Below are 7,860 nucleotides of genomic sequence, written 5' to 3'. Positions count from 1 at the left end.
ATGCGACAACTCCTCTCTTCCTTCCTGCTCGCCAGCGCCAGCGCCAAGATCTCAATCGCGCACGAGGTTCGCAGGACGGCCGCGTCAGGCTCACCGCAATGAGGGCGACCTTTGAGCGCTCGGTCGAGGTCTGCAGTCATCAGGCGACCGCGATGCTGAAGCTGCAGCCGAAAGAGACGGCGCTGCGTCTCACCGGCAGCCTCTTGGCGCCCAAGTGGGCCAAGGTCACCTACGATGTCGTGCACCGGGCCGACATCGCGCAGACTGCGTACAAGCTGACCTCGCGTGCACACGGCTGCTCAGTCGTCGCTGCCACACCGTTTGTAGAAGGTCGTGCGTGCGGCCCGCTGCTGTCGGGCTCGCTGAGCCTCGTCGACGCCCTCTTCGAAAGGCACATCGGCCCGCTCGGCGACCTCTTCGCCTCCTTCTCCTTTCAGTCTAGGGTGCTCGGCGCTGCGCTGTCTCGGCAGCTCGGCGAGAGGAGCAGCCTCGAGGCAGAGGCGGAGGTGGGCCCCGACGGACGAAAGGTGGCCTTCGGCGGAGCGCTGGCCACTGCGTGCGGTCCGGCGGGCATGGACCTCGAAGCTCGCGCTAAAGTGCGGGACGGCGAACTCTCTCTCGACTGCACAGTCGGCTACGCCGCGGAGCTGGCGGCGGGGCGCACGCTGAGGGCGACATTCTCACCCAGACCCTCGGGGCGGCTCTCGGCGCAGATCTCCGACCGGGCCCTCGAGCCCGGTGCGGCGTGGATCATCCAGGCGACAGCATGGCCCGCCAGGCGGATGCCAGAGGTCACGGTGAGAAGGTCGTGCAGCTTTTGAGATGCGGTTTATTATTGGATATTGCGTACATACACGTCAGCGTAATGGCTTTCCTAAAGGGTGTGGACCGTGAGTTGAGGAAATCGAGGGACGCCTCGGCGCGTCAGCTCGGCTCGGCGTAGCGATAGTGGCCAGCGCAACTCGCCTGGACTCAACGCTCAGCCAGGAGCTCCCGCACGCGCTGGCGCGAGTCACATGGCGCATGCAACGCGTCTGAATGCTCGCCTCGCCTCGCGCAAATGCGACCGTCCTCGCAGCCGACAGTCCACCGCCTGCTAAAGAAGCACAGCGACGAATGCGGCACCGGCGACACATGGCAGGCTGGTCATGACGCAGTCATAGGGTGTTGTGTGCCGTCGGAGTGACTCTCTGTGTGTCAGGGATAGTCAGGGCTGTCCATCAGAACTCCAGTAAGCTCGGAGACACCCCATTAGCGCGGCTCGACCTCTTTGAGTCACTGCCTTCCCGGCGGTTTGGCTGTAGAGCCTCTACAACAAACTCTACAGCAAAATCGCGCTCTACATCGCTCTACAGGCGACTCACATCGTCACGCGCCGGATGTAGAGCTCTACAGCTCTCCAGCGCTCTCCAGCGCTCTCCAGCGCTCTCCAGCGCTCTCCAGCGCTCTACATCTCTACAGCTCTACAGCGCTCTACACTCTACATCCTCTACACCCTCCCTCAGGTCCTCGGGCGTCTGTCGACGTCAGGACCACCCATACAGCTCGCGGGTTTGAGGTCGCAAGAGCCAAGATGGTGGCGTTTTGGACATCCCAACCATCACACAAGACAGCCTGTAGGTGATGGCGGGACGGCGCAGTGTTTGTGGCACTCGGCAGTAGGCACCCGCGGCACGGCCCCGCGGTCGGCTCTCCTGGGCTGCGGAACCGGCCCCAGAAGGGGACGGTCTGGGCGAGCGTGGCAGCTCTTGCGCTAGTATGAGCACCCTCTACCACAGCACTACCGACCCTGGTCATTAGAGCTGCCAGGGATAGCGTCAGGAGCTGGAAGGAGTCAAAACCCTTCATATTTGAGACATCGTGGCCCACAACGAGCCATGGGCTCGCCCTCACTGGCCCTCAGTCACTTGTGCTGCGGCTTGTGTGAGCGACACTGCTCGGCGACTGCCGGCACACTGTGAGACCATGGGTGTGAGGTAAAACCACGCTACCAGCGCTTGGTCACATCGGCCCCGAGGTCAGATCCTTCTACTCTGTTGATGACAAGTCTTGTCTACCGGCTGGAGCCGAGCAGGAGGGCCCGGCGCACAACCCCCTGGTCATTGGTCAACTCACGGTCCACACCCCGTATGGCCGTAACCCGTATACAGAACCAAGAGGTGTTTTCCGCGTAGCTAACTTGTAACTAGCTAGCTACTAGCTTCTACAATAAAATCTAAATGCGCAGAGGAGTATACCAAGTTGTACAGAGACATGTATCATGCAACTAGTAAGCTCGAAGAGAGTCACATACACGATACACTGAGAGAGGTGAGGAGATGATGAGGAGGGTCCCCGGACGCTCGCGATTCACAACTCTTCACAACTCATGGCAATGCGGGCCATGTACACGCATGCCAGACATCAGCGCTGCGCGGTCTGTCGCACCTGCTCTTCACTTGTCGCCACCGAGGCAGGCCCCCAAGCGACACTCGCTCAATCTGACTTTGCTCGCGGCGGAGGGGCGACGCCGGCGGCGGCGACGAGGACGGCAGCGTTCGTGGCCATCGTGAGCCGCAAGCCGCTGCGAGCGAGAGGTAGGCCGGCGAGGGTCAAGTTGACTAGCGAGTCGTACGCCTGCGGCCGCACAGGGGAGCGAGGGCGGGTAGGCGGGGCAGAGAGGCGACATGGGCGCGGGCGATGCCGGGCGATGGGAGGATCGATAGGGGCGACGTGCCGGAGATGGCCGGGGCGATGGGTGTGCGGCGTTGGCGCGCTGTGCAAACGGGCGGCGAGTGGGCGAGGCGCGCCTCGTAGCCGAGGAGGGCGAGCTCGAGGAGGTGCACCGTGGCGACGGCGGCGAGAACGTGCCGGTCAGCCGCCGCCGCAGCAAGCAGCCGGAGCAGCGCGAGGACGCAGCGAGTGTAGAGCCGCTCGGCGGCATCGGAGTCGAGCGGGTCGGCCGTCGCGATGGAGTGGACGATGATGGGGAGCTCCATAGCTGCGAGCATGCAGAGCCACACTTGCAGCAGCGAGGGCGACTCGCCAGCGGCGGCGTCGAATGCATCGGCAGCCGGGGCATACGCGGCGCCGTCGTCGTCGTTGCCGCTGTGTGGGTCGGGGGTGGGTGCGTGGCGGATAATTGTGTGTGTGTGTGTGGGATGGAGGTGAGGCGCGGGGACGGCGCGGGCGATCGTGCGCGCGCGCCGCGACTCTGGAAGCATCGGCGCCCCGTCAGCGCTCTCCAGCTGCTGCCCGTACGCCATGAGATCCGACATCGAGTCGCTGCCGCCTCTCGCCAGCGCCGGAGAAGACGGATTTTTCCTGCGCGCGCGGAGCGCCTCGAGGGTGCTCCGGGGCGACAGGTTCGGCACCGTGGGGTCGTAGCGACTCATCACCGTAGCGACTCGGCACCGTGGGGTCGTAGCTGTCCGCCCTTGTCCGAGGCGCCTTCTTCCATGGATTCGAGAAAACACCCGCGTGTCCTCCCATGCTGTAGTGGAACAAGGAAGAGGCGCGTTACAAAGGAGACAAACACACGGCGAGGGTGATAGCAAGAGTCGAACGGGCGGCGCCTGAATCAAAAGACACGGGCCATTCCTGATCTCTCTCATTCTCTCTCTCTCTCTCGTCAGCGTAGAGTTGTTTTTGAGAGAGAGATTTTTGTTTTGTTTTTGTGAGTTGTTTGGTATTGCTAAAAATCTCTCTCTCTTCCTGAGACGAGACAAACAAACAAAAAATGAGAGGAGCGGCAGCAGCTCCTTAAAGGCAATGGGGAATAAAGGCAGATTGGAGCGCTCGCCGAAAAGAGGAGTACGACAAAATAACGCCCAGTATTGCCTGTGCACGCTGCCCGCACTGACAGAGACTCCCTCCCCCCGAAAGAAAGAGAGCGGGGGGGCTAGGGCTCTCTAGCCCGTAACCCGATACCGATCTGGCCCGCTGGGTGCGCTTCTTAGCTCCCCGGTCCTGGATGTGAGGTTGATGACTGCACTCCAAGTGCTCCAAGTGCGGAGCTCGCCGGAGAGGGTGAACTGCAGGTAGTGGGGAGGGCAGCTTCGATCGCCATCCAGAGATGGGCACATGGGTACGAAACAATGATAAGACCCAGGCATGCGCAGAGGAGCGAGAGAAGAAGATCAGATGGATAGGGCGCCTGTTCACGGCATGGAGAGTGAGCCGCGCCGTCGCGCCGAACGGACACAAAAACTTGGCTCTCCGCGGCGCTTCCCACCCTTCGGGTCGCGCTCGAGCGGGGCATGCCAGTCGATTTCTTCGGCGACTACCTTTACAACAAGGCCCACCACCGGCGGCCCCACGACGGCGTCCTCGCCGCCTGGGCGGACGCGATGCACGCCCCGGCCAACGCCGGTCGTGACGTGCACGGTGACAAGGAGAAACCGGACGGAGCTCACCCGGCAGTACAATGACGGGTACAAGACCGACCTCGCAGAACCCCATGCAGGGCCGGGGGGGTGCGATGAAGTGAATGAGGTCAAGCTCTGGACGCCCCTCCTCAAGACCTCCTCGGCGGGCGTTGGCAACGCCTCTCGAGCGGCGGCACGCCCGCCTCCGTTGGCCACTCCTACGCCTTCGGCAGCACCGAGGAGAAGGCCCGCCGCCTAAACATGGGCTGCAAGGCGCGCGGGCAGCCCGGCCAACCCTTCGACCACAAGAACGGCCACGGCTACGTCAAGGCGCATCGCGGTTTCTACCACGACGCGATCTTTGTCAAGCGCAACAACTTCAACCTGCTGCTCCACGAGACGTTCGGCGGCGGCTTCTCGCCCACCGCCGTTCTCAAGCTGCGCCGCCTCGCGCGCAAGGTCGCGCGCGGCAGCGTCGACCGTACGGCCTACTCGCCCAAGTACTCGCTCTCTTTTATGTCCCACCATGCAGAGCGCATTCCTCTCTCTGAGTCTCTGTTGTGCGAGGCGTGAACCGCGCCATTCGCTCTCACCTGGCAACCCTGTCTGCACGTCTTGCGCGCGCGTGAACAGGGCAGGCCCCAAACGATGTGTGAGTGTTAGAGTTGTTTGGTAGAGCTCTATTGCTAAAAATCTCTCTCTCCCAAACGGAAGAAGTCCGGCGAAGACGAATCCAATCGTCAGTCACCCCACGATGTACGCCGAAGGGAACCCAAGCGCCAACACCGACCGTGTAGGTACAAGCCTGAGCAAACATGACTTACAGTTGTAGATGATCGGACAGACCGTGCCGCCTTTCCTACTCCAGTTTTCTCGAACTGCCCGGTTGGAAGTCGGCCGCCATGACAAAGTCTCGAACGCTCTCGACGGCGCTCCTCCTTCCCACGCTCGCCACGGCGTACAGCAACGCCGCACAGCCCGTGCCCGTGCTCGCGTGCACCGAGGCCCTCTGACCCGGCTGCGCCCAGTTCTCCACCGGCCCGCTCGTCGAGGCCGTGGAGAAGGTCGGCGCAATCATGAACGTGACGCTCGGTGCAAGTTCTTTGCCAACTGCTCGTGCCAACCTCGCCTTCTCACTTGCCCCACGCCTCCGTAGTTCCGTTCGGCAACGCCAAGTACAACGGCGGCGTTCTGACCTGCCAGCACGGGCCCAACGAGTGCACGGCTAACTCGTACGAGCAGTGCGCTATCGATGAGTACCCAGCCTTCAAAGTGCACTTCCCGTACTTTACGTGCCTCGAGTCGGCCTTCCTCAAGGGGACGGAGGACATCGCCGCGACCTCGGCCAAGTGCGCCCTGCGCAGCCTGCACCTCCTTTTCGAGTCCCACGCGTCTCCAACGAATGCCTCTCCAGGTGCGCGAGCGCCGCAGAGATGGACGCGACCAAGCTCGACGCGTGCGTCAAGGACGCGCCGCGCGCCGCCGCCCTGCAGCGCAAGTACTTCGCGCTGACCCCCTCCGACCACAAGTACACGCCTTGGGTGGTTGTCGGGGGCAACCTCTCCAAGTCGTCCGGCTCTAAACTGACCGAGGAGGTCTGCAAGGCGTACAAGGGGCCGGCGCCCGCGGCGTGCGCTGCCGAGGTACTCGCCAAGGCGGGGCGCGTCCCGGCCGACGTCCAGCCGTGCGCCGCTCCCTAGCGAGGCCACTGCAGTGGCGGTGTATAGTATCAAGCCACGCGCCGGTCTACGGCGCCGGGCGAGTGCAGCTCTGGTGCGGCGGGGGCGAAGCTTCGCGCGACATGACGGCGTTCCGTGCTGGAAACCTCGTTCCGGCGCTCTCGCTTTCCCCGTCCCGCACAGCGTGGAAGGGGTCTGCGAGGGCCGGCGGCATGGGCGCCCGATATTGCGATCGCGAGGTGGACTGTTCCTGCTCACAAGAGCTGCACGTCGCGCGCTCTCGTGTGTGACCGGCGTCGCATTATTGGCTCTACATTTATAAACAGAACGTCTATGGTCACCTGAGATGTGCCACGTATCGACCAACAAAACAATAGAAGACACAGAACACTAATTCGGCTTTTTAACTTATCGGCTCGCGTTCTTGATTAACTCGCGCCGCCAGCGCCTCGAGCTCACGGATGCGGCTGCGAGCTGAGTCGACCTCGCCTTGCAACTGGCGAAGCGTCGTCACCATAGGCTGCTCGCCGACCCAAGCGTTGACCTGGGTGGTGAAGGAGACGTGGCAGAGCAGAAAGCAGTTCTTGATGCGCGTACCTCGCATCGAGCGCAGGTGAAGGACGCGGTAGCCCTCCCGCAGCACGCCGAGCACGCACGTCTCGTACGCCACCTCCGCGTCGGCCTCGTCGACCACCGCCACTCGCAGCACTGTTTGCTGCGGCTCCGCCGCGACGCAGTGCAACTCGCCCTCGAAGTGCGTAGAGCTGCAGCCACCACCCTTTCCGCGCACGAGCTGCCGCGGAAGGCGGCAGCGCTGGGCTCACACACGCGAAGCCACCGATGGTGTGCAGCTCGATGCTGAGAGAGGGGAGGTTGTTGGAAGTGGCCGCGGCGTCGTCACCCTTGCCAGTTTCAGTGGTGACGTGCGGCGACCCGCTTCCAGACCGACCTAGCGCGATGGAGAGGCCACTGCAGTGCCTGTGCGACTCGGCGCGTGGCCCGATCAGATCCGGCCTATCCGTGCCGACCGCCGGCAAATTGAGGAGCGAGATCGGGCGCAGCGTCGCCACGTGCAGCAGCACGCGCGGAGGAGGCCAGCGGGGCGCGTTTCCGAGCATCTCGGCCGGCTTGAGCACAAAACCGGAGCCGCCGTTGAGCTCAAAGAGCGCATGGTGCAGCTGCGTCGGCAGATCGTTGGTCTGCAAGTTGAGCGCGCACAGCTGCGCCCCTGCACTCCAGTAGGGCAGCGGGTCGAAGTTGTCGCTCTTCGTGCGCGTGCCTCGAGGGTAGATGCGCACGAGGCGGCGAGCCGTCCGTGCAAGCATAGCCTCAACCCACTCCTCATCGCTCACTCGCTGCTGCTCCGGGTTCTCCATGTTGGTGCGCGTCACCATAACACCTTGCCGGCGGGTCCGCGCCCTACATCTGTGCCGCAGGCTGCTCATGATGACATCGCACCCACTGCCACGCTTGTTCACCGCTCCCTCCTTTTCTTGGCTGAAAGCAGGCGTGAACTTGAGCTCAGAGGCCGAGGTGACTGTGAGAAGGTCCGCAGCGCTACTCTCAATCGCCTCGGAGCAAAAGGCGTCAAACGTCAGGGCGTGCGCGGCCTCAATCCTTTGCAGTGGCATCTGGTGCAGTACTGTCTTGCTCAGTCGCGCCTCGCTCGACTGCTCGTCGCTGCTGCCCAAGCGCGAATCGCCTCCACTCGGCCGGGACTCGTCGCCGTCGCTCAAGTCACGACCGCTGTCAGGGACATCGCTACGGCCACCACGCGCTTTGTAGGCGCTGCCTTTCAGCACGATTCTCAGGGAGCGCCTCAGGCCTGCATTGTC

The 7,860-nt window shown here is 63.2% G+C and overlaps 4 protein-coding genes across 4 annotated transcripts; 2 read left to right on the top strand and 2 right to left on the bottom strand.

Annotated features, from left to right (window-relative positions):
• EMIHUDRAFT_242205 (hypothetical protein) lies at positions 1 to 1,385 on the top strand (the record flags this gene model as incomplete). Its single annotated transcript, XM_005772631.1, has 4 exons — positions 1 to 66; positions 144 to 797; positions 901 to 1,011; positions 1,305 to 1,385. The coding sequence occupies 4 exons, from the start codon at positions 1 to 3 to the stop codon at positions 1,383 to 1,385; spliced, it is 912 nt and encodes a 303-aa protein (XP_005772688.1).
• An 886-nt stretch (positions 1,386 to 2,271) lies between these two features.
• On the bottom strand, positions 2,272 to 3,389 carry EMIHUDRAFT_458588 (hypothetical protein). Its single transcript, XM_005772630.1, has 3 exons — positions 3,187 to 3,389; positions 2,790 to 3,087; positions 2,272 to 2,616 (listed from the first exon to the last, which is right to left on the bottom strand). Exons 1-3 carry the CDS (start codon positions 3,372 to 3,374, stop codon positions 2,476 to 2,478), a joined length of 627 nt encoding a protein of 208 aa, XP_005772687.1. The 5' UTR covers positions 3,375 to 3,389; the 3' UTR covers positions 2,272 to 2,475.
• Positions 3,390 to 5,239: 1,850 nt separating this feature from the next.
• Positions 5,240 to 6,377, top strand: EMIHUDRAFT_424763 (hypothetical protein). The gene is made up of 3 exons (XM_005772629.1): positions 5,240 to 5,438; positions 5,503 to 5,695; positions 5,761 to 6,377. Exons 1-3 carry the CDS (start codon positions 5,423 to 5,425, stop codon positions 6,044 to 6,046), a joined length of 495 nt encoding a protein of 164 aa, XP_005772686.1. The 5' UTR covers positions 5,240 to 5,422; the 3' UTR covers positions 6,047 to 6,377.
• A 51-nt stretch (positions 6,378 to 6,428) lies between these two features.
• On the bottom strand, positions 6,429 to 7,656 carry EMIHUDRAFT_117658 (hypothetical protein; the record flags this gene model as incomplete). Its single annotated transcript, XM_005772628.1, has 2 exons — positions 6,429 to 6,818; positions 6,850 to 7,656. The coding sequence occupies 2 exons, from the start codon at positions 7,654 to 7,656 to the stop codon at positions 6,429 to 6,431; spliced, it is 1,197 nt and encodes a 398-aa protein (XP_005772685.1).
• Between the last annotated feature and the right edge of the window lie 204 nt (positions 7,657 to 7,860).

Source organism: Emiliania huxleyi (genome assembly GCF_000372725.1).
Source record: "Emiliania huxleyi CCMP1516 unplaced genomic scaffold EMIHUscaffold_354, whole genome shotgun sequence".
Lineage (NCBI taxonomy): Eukaryota > Haptophyta > Isochrysidales > Noelaerhabdaceae > Emiliania > Emiliania huxleyi.
Note: the sequence above shows the minus strand (reverse complement) of the source record. Positions and strands in the feature narration are given on the sequence as shown.